Here is a 15848-nt window from a genome sequence, read left to right as displayed (position 1 = left end):
AGTGTGCGCTGATATGAAACTTCCTGGTAGATTAAAACTGTGTGCCGGACCGAGACTCGAATTCGGGACCTTTGCCTTTCGCGGGCACGTGCTCTACCAACTGAGCTACCCAAGCACGACTCACGCCCCGTCCTCACAACTTTACTTCTGCCAGTATCTCGTCTCCTACCTTCCAAACTTTACAGAAGCTCTCCTGCGAACTCTGCAGAACTAGCACTCCTGAAAGAAAGGATATTGCGGCCCTGCACAACATTAAGCAAGTGTACCAGTTTCTTTGCTTCTTCAGTGTACGATTTATGCAATAGTGATTATAAATTCTTCATTTGTAACGTATGTCTGCGTGGTTTTGGGCTCATTGCTTTCTGAATAGCATTCCTTAGACATGTTAAGACTTGCTTCATTCGTTAGACATGTTACGTCTTGCTTAAATGTGTGAATCTTTGAGATGGTCTATGCTATTAAATCCACTAACAAAAGTAATGAACTGTGTCTGCAAAATTCTTGCGACCGCAAGACCCGAAATTACTGTTTCTGTTATCAGATAGTCTGGAGATTGAAACCATAGTTGAATTTAAGTGTTTTATTGAAATCATGACTCTCTTCAGCAATAAACTGAACAGTTTGTGAAAAAGTACAAGAACAAAGACACACAATTACAATAAATGAAAAGCACCAGTTAGCTTTTGTTCTACAATATTACTTTTATTGTTAACCGGTTTTCGGCTTACAAGGCCATCTTCAGACATTTAGTGAGAAGATGGCCTTGCAAGCCGAAAACCGGTTAACAATAAAAGTAATATTGTAGAACAAAAGCTAACTGGTGCTTTTCATTTATTATACTGTTGTTCTACCAAGAACCGACGGAAGATTCTGGTAACACACAACTACCGTTATTCTATTTTATAATTAGCTGATTGTCATTTGTGTGGGATTCATGTAGTGTCGAATACTATTTATCCTTACTCTGTCATGCGTACTGTGCGTTACTTAGAATAATATTCGTTCCAGTATTGTAGTTTAGCTACGTGTAGGGAATTTCAGGGTGAAAATGTGTTTCTTTGACAATTACCTTTTGTGAGTTAGGACAAAATACAGATAATTAAAATCCGACTTGCGATGTATTAACTGCTATTAGTTTGAACATTTTTCCAAGTAATGAGGTGAATGTACTTGTAATTTATGAAATGTGCTACAGAGTCAAAATCTACAATTTTACGTACTCGTTTTGGGAAGCCTGGAAATTTGTCAGACGTTTGTCAGTTCCCCGAGGAGATTTTTAATTGTGTTGTGTAGATGAGCCTACATACTGAGTGTTTATAAATACACAGTGCCCTGTGTGTTTAAAGTGCAGCTTGTGGATTATAACCTGATCTAGAAACCAATTCGTGACGTTATATTACATTTCAGCCTCCAGTTGCATAAGCAACGAAACCGTACCTAGGTTTCGGCTGTAATAATGTAACCTTGTTCAGAAATATCAAAATATAAAATTAAAATTAAAACATGCAAGATATTGTCCTTATCAAACTTAAAATGTTAGTACTACAGTACATAGTCATAAGACTGCGTCACTTCTACTAATCTACTAGATTAGTAGAATCTACTAGATTAGTAGAAGTGACGCGGTCTTATGACTGTGTACGTAGTACTAACATTTTAAGTTTGATAAGGACAATATCTGCCATGTTTTAATTTTAATTTTATATTGTGACATTTTTGAAGAAGTCTACATTATTATAGCCGAAACCTAGGTAAAGTTTCTTAGCTTATGCAACTGGAGGCTGAAATTTAATATAATTACATTTTACAGTTGCTGACTCTGCTGCACCACGCCAAAAATATTCAATTCGTGAGACCCCGTGTTTCCATGTTATAAGAACAATTATGTAACCTGATGTATTTCACTCTGCACCACTTGCTGAATCATCAAGATTTACTTTTATTCTGATAGTTATTTGATTTGTAAGAAACTCACTTATCTGATGACTGTGTTCGAAAATCCTTTAATTTAGGTGACGAACTACACTCTCATCATCGCTGGTTGGTGGTAGAGGACCTAGGTTTCGTCTCTGATGATGTGCAAGAAATGGCCACAGAAGTTGGTCATTTGCATCGTCCTAGGCTATTTCAATTCAGGGGTCAGGTACTCTGTGAAACTGGAGAACATCATATACAGTACAGTGTGCTGAAACACATTTTTACTGTCATTCACTGTCTCTCGGCAATTTTTTTACCACTCTGCCTTCCATAACAGCAGTGTCTTCTGAGTCACACGATGCACCCGACACGAACGAGGAGTATCGAACACCGGTGTCACGCCATGTGCAAAATCGTGAATCCATTCGTATATTTATTGCTGAGACAAATATGCCTCATGATACTGAACCTTGAACATGCGGTGAAATTCAGTAGGTTGACAAATCGTGTAATATGGAGACCAATCCATGGGAAAAGTTTCAAAAGATAGAACACGTGCGTCTCTGCTGACATCAGCTTAGATGAACTGTTTTCCAGTTGAAGTGTAGTAATTTCTAAATTTGTACAGTTCACAAGAAAAAAAAGATGTGTCAGTATCAAATGACTTGAGTCAAGCATTGCGATTTCTCAGAGAATTAATTACATTGCTTCAAATGTATATACATTTCTGGACGGAATCTGAAAATAAACACGTACATACGCTTTGTCAGCTCATGGTAAATTGATTAACTGCATTCTATTGCCATAGTTTGATACAGAAAATACCCTGTAGCATTTAGATTAATACTACTTAGCACAGTTATTAATACGTAAGTAAACCCATATGTCGTGTACTGGGATACTAAAACTATGTACATTGCATTGTTGGTAGCTCGTTGCTCCCAGTGAAATATGTTTCAGCCATCAGTAGACTGCACGTGGGCTGCCACAAAGCGTTGATTAGCTACAGGTTGCCACAATAGATGTAAATACTTGATCCCATATTTTACCGTCCTGATGTAATAGAAAAATTTACTCGTGGTATGTCAAACAGTTTGTCACCAATATTTTTTTGTCACGTGTGTGCTTAAATGTCTCCAAGCAGTTAAGGATAGTGTCTTGCACAGCACCAAATAGATTTTCATTTACACATCTTCGAAAAAAAGTCAAATAGCTTCAACTATACAATAAAGGTATAAGACTAACTTCTCAATCACATATCACTGCTTTTGGGACTTTCAGTCAACAACCACAATAAAAATGAATTATCACTGTTATCCCGATTTGTACACTGCCTCATATTCTGATTTAAGTTCTTCCATTACACATTTTCCTGAGTTTCGATGTCTGGCTGAGTCAGGAATCGACGGATTCTCAGAACAGTTTCTCAGATATAATATCAGCGCACGCCACAAGTTCCGTGTGCAGTTGTTGTAATGTTCACAGGCCTGTGTAGCCGCAGCTCACTGAACGTCCACACAGAACACTGATCAAGGGAGGATTTCCAGCTGCGTGTGCCGGTTGATCCAGTCGAGGTAGGCGGCCACCATGGTGAAGCCAGAGGTGGCACCCTCGCAGGTGGTGGTGCCCTGTATGAAGCTGGCGACGCCCACCAGCGTGTAGTTCCCAGTGGACTCGGCGCGCTGCATCGGACTCCCGAAGTCACCCTGCGGCATGAAGTCATTTTCAGTACACGTACACGTACACGTTTCGAAGATTATAGAAAGCTACGGAAGAGAGTGAAACAATGCACTCGCAATGCTAAAATCAGGCACGCTCGCTCCCTTGTATGCAGTGACCTGACGCCCACGACTCTATGGAAGAATCTCCGTAGCTTCGGGGTCGGAAAGGCAAAATCGGAAACTGCTTTTCATGTCTCAGCTAACGAATTAAGTGAATTCTTCTCTGCGCCTCTGAATACCCACACGGCTGATAATTACCGTCCACAGGAATCCCCCAACTGTATAACTAACAATGATACCTTCCATCTAAACCACGTAACAATAAATACGGCAACAAAAGCAATAATGAGAAGCTCTTCTAATGCGATGGGTAATGACAGTATCAGTATAACCATGATTAAGAATGTTGCCGATATCTAAGTACCTGTCTTAACTGACATATTTAATTTTTCTCTCGTGAACGAAATATACCCCACTGCATGGAAAAGAAGCATAATTCGACCCAAGATCGAAAACCCGCAACTGCCTAGTGATTACCGACCATTTAGCATACTGCCTGCTGTTTCCAAAGCGCTTGAATATATTGTTCATGATCAAATCACTGAACACGTGCATGAATTCAGCCTATATGACAAATTTCAATCCGGTTTCCGTAAACATCACAGCACAAACACTGCTCTAATTAAAGTAACTGATGACCTGAAATATTCCATCGACAGCCGAAAGGCAACAATATTGACGCTACTAGATTTCAGCAAAGCTTTTGACACTGTTAACTTTGATATATTGCTCAGAAAAATGCAACAGCTTAATTTCTCAGATAGCGCAATGAGATGGTTTGAAAGCTACTTAAAAGACAGACAGCAATGTATTGTCTGCGTAAATGAAAAATCTCCCTCGTAACATGTCTCCTCGGTCTTAGGACCACATTTGTTTTCTTTATATGTCAACGATATTTCGTGGTTCTGTCCTCCTGTAAATATCATTTCTGTGCCGACGACCTCCAGCTCTACCTGAGCGTAAGACCTGAAGATGTAAACACTGCAGTCGCTCAGATGAATGATGATCTGTCTTCAGTAGTGATATGGGCGAAAAACCTGGGGCTTAAACTAAACGCAAAAAAGACACAAGTAATATTAGTAGCCCATCAGAAATGAATAAGTTCAGATTTCCGCGAACGACTGCCTCCTATCCTGCTCAACGGTATTCCAATACCATATCAGAAAACAGTTAAGAACTTGGGTGTAATTTTGGATGAGAATTTCAACTGGGCGGAGAATACAGTCGCAGTGTGCCGGAAGACGTCCGATTGTCTCTATGCTCTCGAAAAGTTTCGCAACGTATTTCCACAGGACTTGAAACGCCAGGTCGTGCAAGCACTCGTTCTACCGAACCTCCACTATTGTGATGTAATTCAACAAGGCATGAGTAGTGAAAACAAAAGACGGTTAGAACTAAACATGAATGCCTGTGTGCGTTACACCTGCAACATTCGCCGATATGACCATGTTAGTGCTTCATACTCCCAGCTAGGGTTGCTGCGGCCGGACAAATTGCGTGACTACCACACTCTATGTCTACTTCACCGACTCCTCGTCGCGCAAGCACCCCAGTACCTTGCTTCAGAGATTAAACATCTTTCATGCCATCATAATCGAAACACAAGATCACTCTTCTTTGGTATCCGAACTGTGCCCGCTCACAAAACAAAAACTTCTGCAAACTCCTTCTCAGTTGCCGCTGTCCGACTCTGAACAAACTGCCCCTTACCTTGAGCAAAATTCAATCCCCTGCTGCTTTTAAGAAGAAGCTGAAGCATTTCCTACTATCATCCTTATAACGTTTTCCACAAAGTTAATGAACAAGGCCAATCCTCTCCTCTGTCAAATAGCAAAACTAGTGTCTCCTATCTTGCTCCTTTCTCTTCTTCCTCTTCATCTATCTCTATTAGCCACGCAATCTTCTTTTCCTTTATATTTCCTTAACTATGTTTCACCATGTCTCTATTCTTCTCCTCCCTTTACCATCAGCCTCCCTCATACTCCCTGCTGCTATCACTCATATCTACGATCTGTCTCTTTCATAATGTCTAATTATAACAGTACTTATCATCTACGAATATAAACTCTATATGTATGTATTTTTTCCAAGTGTGCCTTTGTAATTGTTTATTTCACTTTTTGTACTAGATGTAGTTTAACATGCCTACGAAAACATATGAAAGTAAAATAAGTAGAATGCCTGGTTAGATGTAAGAGACGGCCTGATGGCCCTAATCTTGCCAGGTTAAATAAATCAATAAATAAAAAAATAAAAGCAAATAAATAATATTGGTGGACGACGCAGAGAAACTAGAGCATGGTAAAGAACGACCATATATTTTTTCTAGGAATCACGCGTTTCAAACCACTATAATGATCGCCAGCAAGACGCTCTGTGCGCACCATAATCTGATCAAGAGAATGAGGACGCTCCTATGTAATGCGTAACTGACAACTAGATGTCAAGAGAAGCGGACACGCTAGTATAAAAGGAGACAGAAAGTATTGTTCTGTCAGTTGAGAAGCAGTAACAGTGTGTCTGTGAGGGGACTTGAGGACTTCGAACGTGGACTGGTACTCTATGGCATCTCGGTAACAGATAAACCAGAGACGTTTATCTCTTCCGCAGCAGCCGAAGTCGACTCTTGGTGGTGTGGTTGTGAAGAGGAAACGCAAGGGAACAACGCCAAGAGCACGCAGACCCCATGTGCTGCCGGACAGGGAGTATAGAGCCCTGCGAAAGGTGGTTCACATCTACATGGTTACTCTGCAATTCACACTTAAGTGCCTGTCAGAGGGTTCATCGAACCATTTTCATACTACTTCTCTACCATTCCACTCTCGAATGGCGCGTGGGAAAAAGGAATACCTAAATTTTTCCGTTCGGGCTCTGATTTCTCTTATTTTATTATGACGATCATTTCTCACTACGTAGGTGGGTGTCAACAAAATATTTTCGCATTCGGAAGAGAAAGTTGGTGATTGAAATTTCGTAAATAGATCTCGCCGCAAAGAAAACCGCCTTTGTTTCAGTGACTGCCGCCCCAACTCGCATATCATATCAGTGACAGTCTCACCCCCATTGCGCGGTAACACGAAACGAGCTGCCATTCTTTGCACTTTTTCGACGTCCACCGTCAATCCTACCTGGTAAGGATCCCATACAGCTCAGCAATATTCCAGCAGAGGAGGGACAAGCTGTCTCTTTAGTGGGTTTGTCGTATCTTCTAAGTGTCCTGCCAACAAAGCGCAGTCTTTGTTTCGCCTTCCCCACAATATTATCTATGTGATATTTCCAATTTAAGTTGCTCGTAATTGTAATTACTAGGTATTTAGTCGAATTGACAGCCCTTAGATTGGTGCGATTTATCGTATACCCTAATTTTATCGGATTTCTTTTAGTACCCATGTGGATGACCTCGCACTTTTCTTTGTTTAGTGGCAATTGCCACTTTTCGCACCATACAGAAATTCTCTCTAGATCATTTTGTAGTTGGAATTGATCGTCTGATAATTTTACTAGGCGATAAATTACATCTGCAAACAAGATAAGGGGGCTGCTCAGATTATGTAAATCAGGAACAGCTGAGGGCCTATGACACTACCTTGCGGAAAGCCATATATCACTCCTGTTCCACTCAATGATTTACCGTCTATCACTACGAACTGTGACCTCTCTGAGAGGAAAACACGAATCCAGTCACAGAACTGAGACGGTACTCCATATGCACGCAATTTGATTAATAGTCGCTTGTGAGGAACGGTATCAAAAACCTTCTGGAAATCTAGGAATACGGAATCGATCTGAGATCCATTGTCGATAGCACTCATTACTTCATGGGAATAAAGAGCTAGCTGCGTTGCACAAGAACGATATTTTCTGGATTCGTGTTGGTTATGTACCAATAAGTCATTTTCTTCAAGGTAATTCATAATTTTCGAGTACAGTATGTACGGTTGTACATGATTGCTACGAAAGGCGCTATTGCGTCTGCATACTCTGAGAAGAACCTGAATGGTATAACATCTAGACCGGAAGACTTGCCTTTCTTAAGTGATTTGAGTTGTTTTCAACACCTAACACATCCACTTTTATGTAACTCACGCTAACAGCTGTTTGGGTTTATAATTCTGGAATAATTACTTCGTCTTCTTTCGTGAAAGAATTACGGAAAACTGTATTTAGTAACTCCGCTTTAGTGACACCATCATGTGTAAAACGGGTAACATGGGTAGCAGTGACGGTAATGACTTGTTTTTCGCCACTGGTGTACTTTACATACGATCAGAATCTCTTTGGCTTCTCTACCATATTTTGACACAATGTTTCACTGTGGAAAGCTCATGAAATCAGTGGAAGGAATCACTCGTGAGTTCCAGAGTGCTACCAGAGGTTGGGTAACACAATGATTGTGCGCAGGGATTTAAGAGGAACGGGTGACATTGGTCGAACAGCTCCTAATAAGCCACATATTTCTGTAGGCAACTCTAAGCGACGCTAGAGATGGTGTAGAGAGCGATGGCACTGGTTATTCGATCACTGGAAACGAGTGATTTGGAATGATGAATCATTCTGAACCCCCTTGCAGTCGGCGGAAGGGTTTAGGTTTGTCAAATGCCTGGAGAACATTACCTATCATCACGTCTAGTGCCAATAGCGAAGTACTCGTATGGAGCAAGTAGTGGGGCTGGAGCGTGGTCTCCGCACTGCGCTTAAGAAAACGCTAAATGCAAAATTATATGAATACGTTTTACAGCACTATGTACTTCGTACGGTACAGGCACAGTTCGAAACGATAGTCGTATCGCCATGAAAATGCAACCTGTCATAAAGCAGCATCTGTGAGGCAATTGTTTCTGAGCAATAACCTTCCTGAAGTGGATTGACCTGCGCCATGTCCTGACCTGAACCCAATGCAACATCTTTGGGGTGAGTCAGAACATCGACTTCCCTCCAGACACCAGACCCTCCAACACCCTGACAACACAACGTTCTCTGATTTTGCCTATTGAGAAAGAATGGGCTGCCATTCCTTCACAGATATTCAGTGTCCCTATTAAACTTCAGGCCGTCTTAAGGCTAAAGATGGACACTTTCCCTATAAATGTCCACAAACAGGAGTCTGGATTCTTTTGATCAGATAATATATGTCGCCCGAGAAGCTCGTCTTCCCGGTTAGTCTTCAGCACATTCTAGGACTAACCGAGGTGGACCTATCATTGTCTTCGGAGGCATTAATACTGTAACTGTTTTTGCTTCGTAAGTAGCTCTTGCTGGTTCTTAAATATGACTTCTTTCCAATATTTATGAACAGTGCGGCACCGCCTGCTCAAAATAATACAAAGCTGCAAAACAGTCAGTTGTTCTAAAGTACGTACATTTGTGTATTACGTGCGTCTAAACCTGTAAGTGTAAGCTATATATTTCAATTCAGATACACAATTTTATCACACAATTCAGATACACACTTTTATGCGGTAACTTTGTGGACTGTTACAACACGCTGCTTTCCAAATAATACCTTTTTTCATAATTATCACTAATTTATCATAGATAGCTTTCGTTGTTGATTTCTGCAACACGACCTACGGCAGTAGCATTTTTTCGAAGAGTGCCCATAATGTACATCGTCATCATCTCCTTTTTGACGATAGCCTTGGAAGCTGAAAGTCGGTTTACAAAACTAGCACAACTGCAGACGGAGTTTGTAGGCTGCAGCGAAATTTTTCTCTTCGAACCATTACAGTTATGATATTCTAGTCACAGCTCCATCAGTTCCCGCGTGATCACGGGTGTTGCCTCCCTCCATACGCTTTCCTGAATTCAGTTACATATGAAGCTCGAATTCTAGTTAACATGTACAATAAATGTTTCGTACGCCGAATGATCGTGAGCTAACTGCAGTTTCCCGATATTCTGCCGGTGAATCTGAAAGAATCATTTGCCAGACATCCGTGATTTTTTAAAATCCCTAACCTCATTGTTTATTACGCTGATTGTTTAACTTGTCTGAATTTCATTATAACTCATTTGGCGTAGTTTTTTACTCATTTGTCGTAGTCCAAAGCTACTGTTTGAGCATTTGATAAAACAAAAAAGATGTAACCACTGCCACACTCCACGAGTTGTTTTGATTTCTGTCAATGATCGCAGTGAAGGATCACAGACAGGGGACGCCGCAAGTGACGCGTCAGAAATAATTGACGCATTCACGAAAACATCGACAAGTATACAGGGTTGTCAGAAACTATCTGAAAAGCTTGTAAGGACTCTGCAGGGTATGTTGTGCTAGAAATAACTGTTAAGAAAAATTGTCGACACGTTGCCCCGTTTCCGAGTTGTTTAACATTGAAGTTGGCCAATTAGGCCGTTGCACATGCAAATTCAAGCGTCCATCAGAGACAGTGTCGCCAGACATTTGCTTCGTTTAGTTTCCTAAAATCGAACAAGGCAGGGTTATAAAATTTGGACATGGCATGATAGTAAGGATCGAACTAGAGCCAAGGACGGAGCAGTCTCGCGTGTATCATCTACGCGACGACAGTAACTGACACTAATTGTATCTGGCGGAGCGCTCAAATTTGGGTGTGCAACGGCCTGATTGGCCAACTTCAATGCTAATTAACTCTTAAACCGCGTAACTTATCAAATTTTTTCTTAACAATTATTGCTGAGCGCAACCTACCCTCCAACAAGCTTTTCACACTGTTACTGACACCCCTGTATCCAACATACAGGTTTCTGCGCCTAAATGACATCTTCAATTATTTGTGGTGTGTAGTACTGCTGTAATGCCATTGAAACGTACGTGAACTGGGCATACATAGCTCGATAATGGCAGTGCTGCTCAGCAAGATGCTAAACGATTCCCTAAAATATCTTCAAGTGAGCGCCAAGGTACGCCCGGCGACAAAGCTACTGGAATCGGATTGTGTCAAGCGAACGTAATGGCGTTTTATTAAATAAGAGAAATAAAAAAAGGTTTATCTTTGAAGTAAATAACTGTGGTCGCGTTTGGGACAACTGCTTAGTTTCTTTTGTCTTCTCCACTAGGGAAGCGAAGGTGTACTTCCCTAAACACAACAGAAATGTGGCAGATCGTAGAAAAAAATTTGCTAAGTATGATAGCTTCCATCCATATAAAAATGGCGTACGTGAGTTGCCTAGCAATTCATGTGGGGAGTGACGGACCATGCTGGGTGGTGGATTTAGTATCTGCAAGATACTAATACTGATAATTCGTGACACCCGTAATCAGTGAGATCAGCAATGTGGCTCTGAGCACTATGGGACTCAACTGCTGAGGTCATTAGTCCCCTAGAACTTAGAACTAGTTAAACCTAACTAACCTAAGGACATCACACACATCCATGCCCGAGGCAGGATTCGAACCTGCGACCGTAGCGGTCTCGCGGTTCCAGACTGCAGCGCCAGAACCGCGCGGCCACTTCGGCCGGCTCAGCAATGTGGTATACGATTCATAGATTGGGGAATGTTGAGTACAGCTAAGATGTGGCAACGTTAAAAGTTAGAACGACCTAGGATATGAGGAGAAGCTACTTCGCAAGTAAGCTGCAAGCCAAAGTATTTGTATACAAGCGACACGGTTAGTGTGAGCGAAGTAAAGAGAGTTCAGATCGTATGCAAGTCGAAACCTTGAATAAATAAAACAGTCAACACGATACCACTATAGTCATAACTCTAATCTTGACAGGTGTATGAGAACTGACATTGATCTGCCGCACTCGCGACGTTGCAGGGCTCCTTCCGTCCACCAACGAAACCGCCCAGCGCAGTTTCGCACTCTGGTGACCTTTGCTGGCGCTAGACCCTGTGAACACGACCTACAGCATGCGCTGTCTATCGCTCTCCATCGGGCGTTGCAGTCATTACTTTCCCAAATCGCTAGTCGGCTTGGTTCACAACGTAGGATACCACCAAAACATGCCCGAATATTTGTTTTCCATTCAGAGATCGTTGATTTGGAGCACCAACCGAAGAAAATTAATGTTTATCAACGCCAGCCTGTATATCTTGAAATACTGGTTGCTGTGACATACATCTCACTATCTACATATACACCATAATCTGTACTCTCAACACTGTTTCGAAAAGTTGTATATATTTAACTTTCATTTATCGTTCTCTTTTTCTTCAACACTGTTTCTTCTCCTTTTTAAAATTTTGGTAGTGAAATTTATATTTAAATCTTTGTGGTAGCCAGCCATGTCAAAAGTATTCCATCTGCTGTGCAGAATATGCAATGTCCAGTCACCTTAATGTGACCACCTGTCAGAGGCCTGAATAACCATGTTTCGCAGCGCAGACCTAGCGAGGCGTGCAGGAAGTGTGTCAGTGAGGTTCTGGAAGGTACAGAAGGAGATGTGGAAGCATACCGGCTCCAGCGCCGTGGTCAGCTGATCTGGATTTCTCGATTGAGGAACCCGATCGAGATGGTCCCCGGGATTCGCGATTGATTTTAAATCTGGGTAGTTTGTAACCAGGGGAGTACGGTAAACTCATCCTAGTGCTCTTAGAACTATGCTAGTACACTGCGGGCTGTGTAACACGCTGCGTTGTCCTGCTGGTAAATGCCATTGCATCGAGGAAAAACAAAATGCATATAAGTAAGGACATGGCCCCCAAGGATTGATGTACAGTTGTGACGATCCATTGTGCCTTCCAGAATTACGAGATCAGCCAGGGAATCCCACGGAAACATTCTCGGTGTTTGCTTTCATGCTTCTCACACCATACACGATGAAGGCCATCTGTCCAATGGGCCAAACAACGTGATTCATCTGAAAAGGTCACCTGTCACCCGCAGTGGACGCTCAGTTTCGGTTTTGGGGTGGAAATTCCAACGTTCATTGCCGACGAATGAACCAGGCGCCTGCAGCGGAGGCCCACAAGAGAATTACTTAAGGACGAAATTGCATCAGGGAAGTTATAATAAATTAATAAATAGTGTAGCTGCTCTCGAAATTGCTGTCATTTAGGAAAGACCATAAGACTTTAGTCCCAGAACTAATACAGATGCTTAATTAGGTGTATGTTCTCGCATGTTATCGATTTCGAACTACAGACAGTAGCGATAGGTGTATAAACATTTATTTTTGGGAAAAATGGTACATCACGTTTCTATTTCCTTCAGCGTTATCTATACATTGTTTGATTTACCATACTCACCGAAAAGTCAACCAATACAAATAACATATATCTACCATACGAATATGATTTTTCCAAAGAACATGGCTGATTTGTGCTATTGTACAGGGTGATGCAGCTGCCCCTGCCGATATGTTTTATGCAACCCGCAACGCATTCGAAAACCGCTTGCGATGTTTTTGTAGGAAATTTATAGTAGTTAAATTACTCGTATGTGCTGGGATACGTTTTCACTGAATGCCTCGGTTTTCGAGTTATTCAAGAAAAACATACAAAAGTGACCTTCAAACGCGTTTTTCTGAATATCTCGAAACTGTGGCCTCCAGTGAAAGTGTATCCCAGTACATAATTCAGTTACATTAAATTTCCCGTAAAATGGTCAATTTACATGTAGGACCAATAGCTTGCGCATAGTGAGCGAGAGAATATGAAATATCGTACGTGGCTTTTGAAGAAAAACGTACAGAAGTGACCTTGAAACGTATATTTCTTGACTGATTCCAAGGCAACTTCCTTCAGCGAAAACATATCCCCGTACAAAATTTCAATACATAAATTTCCTACAAAAAGTTGCTATTCATTTTTTCTGTAGGACTAATAGTTTGCACATAGCTAGTGAGACAATATGAAAATTTTGGACGTAGGGGTCGCGGATTACTTAAAACCCATGGGTGGGGACAGCTCAATCTCCCTGTTTTTAGTGAATTTCTGTTTTACCAGTTACCAGTTTTGGGACCAGCCTGTAAACATATGAGGTTGTCACTTAGTATTGGGGGGGGGGGGTTCTTCAGATGGCGTCGACTAGTGATTCATCTATACTTACCGTGCAGATAGCTTCGTTGTAGCGCCCAATGCCGCAGTAGGACCAGGCGGGGCTGCAGATGGCTACCGGCTGGAAGTAAGCGTACCACATGGTCTGTGCCGCCGCACCGCCTGTCAACACGTGCGCCAGAGGAAACTTAGGCAACACCACACAAGGAAACCCTGGTCAAGCAACGGATCCTACATACGTCGCATCTCAGGTAGCGTACAGTCAAACGAGCCAATATAGATTTACGAAGCTACCTTGATACATACCTAGTTTAACACTGGTTTATTTTAGTCACTGAATTCCTTTCACTGTTTGAGGATTCAGTGAAACTGAGAATCTATAGAATCTACCACTAGAAAATAAACTGAATTTTTAATAGGCCAATGAGCTTACTTTACAACGCAGAGTAATAGAAGCTGATTGTATGTTGAAACTACACTACTGGCCATTAAAATTGCTACACCAAGAAGAAATGCAGATGATAAACGGGTATTCATTGGACAAATATATTATACTAGAACTGTCATGTGATTATATTTTTACGCAATTTGGGTGCATAGAGCCTGAGAAATCAGTACCCAGAACAACCACCTCTCGACCGGCAGCCATGGCCGAGCGGTTCAAGGCAGTACAGTCTGGAACCGCGCGCCCGCTACGGTCGCAGGTTCGAATCCTGCCTCGGGCATGGATGTCTGTGATGGCCTTAGGTTAGTTAGGTTTAAGTAGTTCTAAGTTCTAGGGGACTGATGACCTCAGAAGTTAAATCCCATAGTGCTTAAAGCCATTTGAACCATTTTTGAACCACCTCTGGCCGTAATAACGGCCTTGATACGCCTGGGCATTGATCCAAACAGAGCCTGGATGGCGTGTACAGGTACAGCTGCCCATGTAGCTGCAACACGATACCACAGTTCATCAAGAGTGGTGACTGGCGTATTGTGACGAGCCAGTTGCTCGGCCACCATTGACCAGACGCTGTCAATTGGTGAGAGATCTGGAGAATGTGCTGGTCAGGGCAGCAGTCGAACATTTTCTGTATCCAGAAAGGCCCATACAGAACCTGCAACATGCGGTCGTGCATTATCCTGCTGAAATGTAGGGTTTCGCAGGGATCAAATGAAGGGTAGAGCCACGGGTCGTAACACATCTGAAATGTTACGCCCACTGTTCAAAGTTGCGTCAATGCGAACAAGAGGTGACCGAGACGTGTAACCAATGGCACCCCATACCATCAGGCCGGGTGACACTCCGGTATGGCGATGACGAATACACGCTTCCAGTGTGCGTTCACCCCAATGTCGCCAAACACGGATGCGACCATCATGATGCTGTAAACAGAACCTGGATTCATCGGAAAAAATGACGTTTTGCCATTCGTGCACTCAGGTTCGTCGTTGAGTACACCATCGCAGGCGCTCCTGTATGTGATACAACGTCAAGGGTAACCGCAGCCACGGTCTCCGAGCTGATAGTCCATGCTTCTGCAAACGTCGTCGAACTGTTCGTGCAGATGGTTGTTGTCTTGCAATCGTCCCCATCTGTTGACTCAGGGATCGAGACGTGGCTGCACGATCTGTTACAGCCATGCGAATAAGATGCCTGTCATCTCGACTGCTAGTGATACGAGGCCGTTGTGATCCAGCACGGCGCTCCGTATTACCCTCCTGAACCCACCGATTCCATATTCTACTAACAGTCATTGGATCTCGACCAACGCGAGCAGCAAAGTCGCGATACGATAAACCACAATCGCGGTAGGCAACAATCCGACCTTTATCAAAGTCGGAAACGTGATGGTACCCTTTTATCCTCCTTACACGAGGCATCACAACAACGTTTCACCAGGCAACGCCGGTCAACTGCTGTTTGTGTATGAGAAATCGATTGGAAACTTTCCTCGTGTCAGCACGTTGTAGGTGTCGCCACCGGCGCCAGCCTTGTGTGAATGCTTTGAAAAGCTAATCATTTATATGTCACAACATCTTCTTCCTGTCGGTTAAATTTCGCGTCTGTAGCATTTCATCTTCGTGGTGTAGCAATTTTAATGGCCAGTAGTGTAAGTGTTTGTATTTTTACAGCAGAAAGTGAAAAACTCGCCAATAAAAGCATTTAGTGCATTAAAAAGAAGTCAGCTAAGACACTGTACCAGTTGTCGCGTCTACTAATGGGCAAGGTGGCGCAGTGGTCGG

At 42.4% G+C, this 15848-nt stretch overlaps 1 protein-coding gene across 1 annotated transcript in view; it reads right to left on the bottom strand.

Annotated features, from left to right (window-relative positions):
• Positions 1 to 3446: 3446 nt before the first annotated feature.
• Positions 3447 to 15848, bottom strand: part of LOC126456233 (collagenase-like) — a 43432-nt gene continuing 31030 nt past the window's right edge. The window contains exons 6-7 of the mRNA XM_050091986.1: positions 13672 to 13781; positions 3447 to 3623 (exon numbers count right to left, since the gene is read on the bottom strand). Of these exons, the coding sequence (XP_049947943.1) occupies positions 3447 to 3623; positions 13672 to 13781 (287 nt within the window). The remainder of the gene's footprint in view (positions 3624 to 13671; positions 13782 to 15848) is intronic.

This window comes from Schistocerca serialis, chromosome 2, assembly GCF_023864345.2.
Source record: "Schistocerca serialis cubense isolate TAMUIC-IGC-003099 chromosome 2, iqSchSeri2.2, whole genome shotgun sequence".
Lineage (NCBI taxonomy): Eukaryota > Metazoa > Arthropoda > Insecta > Orthoptera > Acrididae > Schistocerca > Schistocerca serialis.
This window is presented reverse-complemented; position numbering and strand designations above follow the sequence as displayed.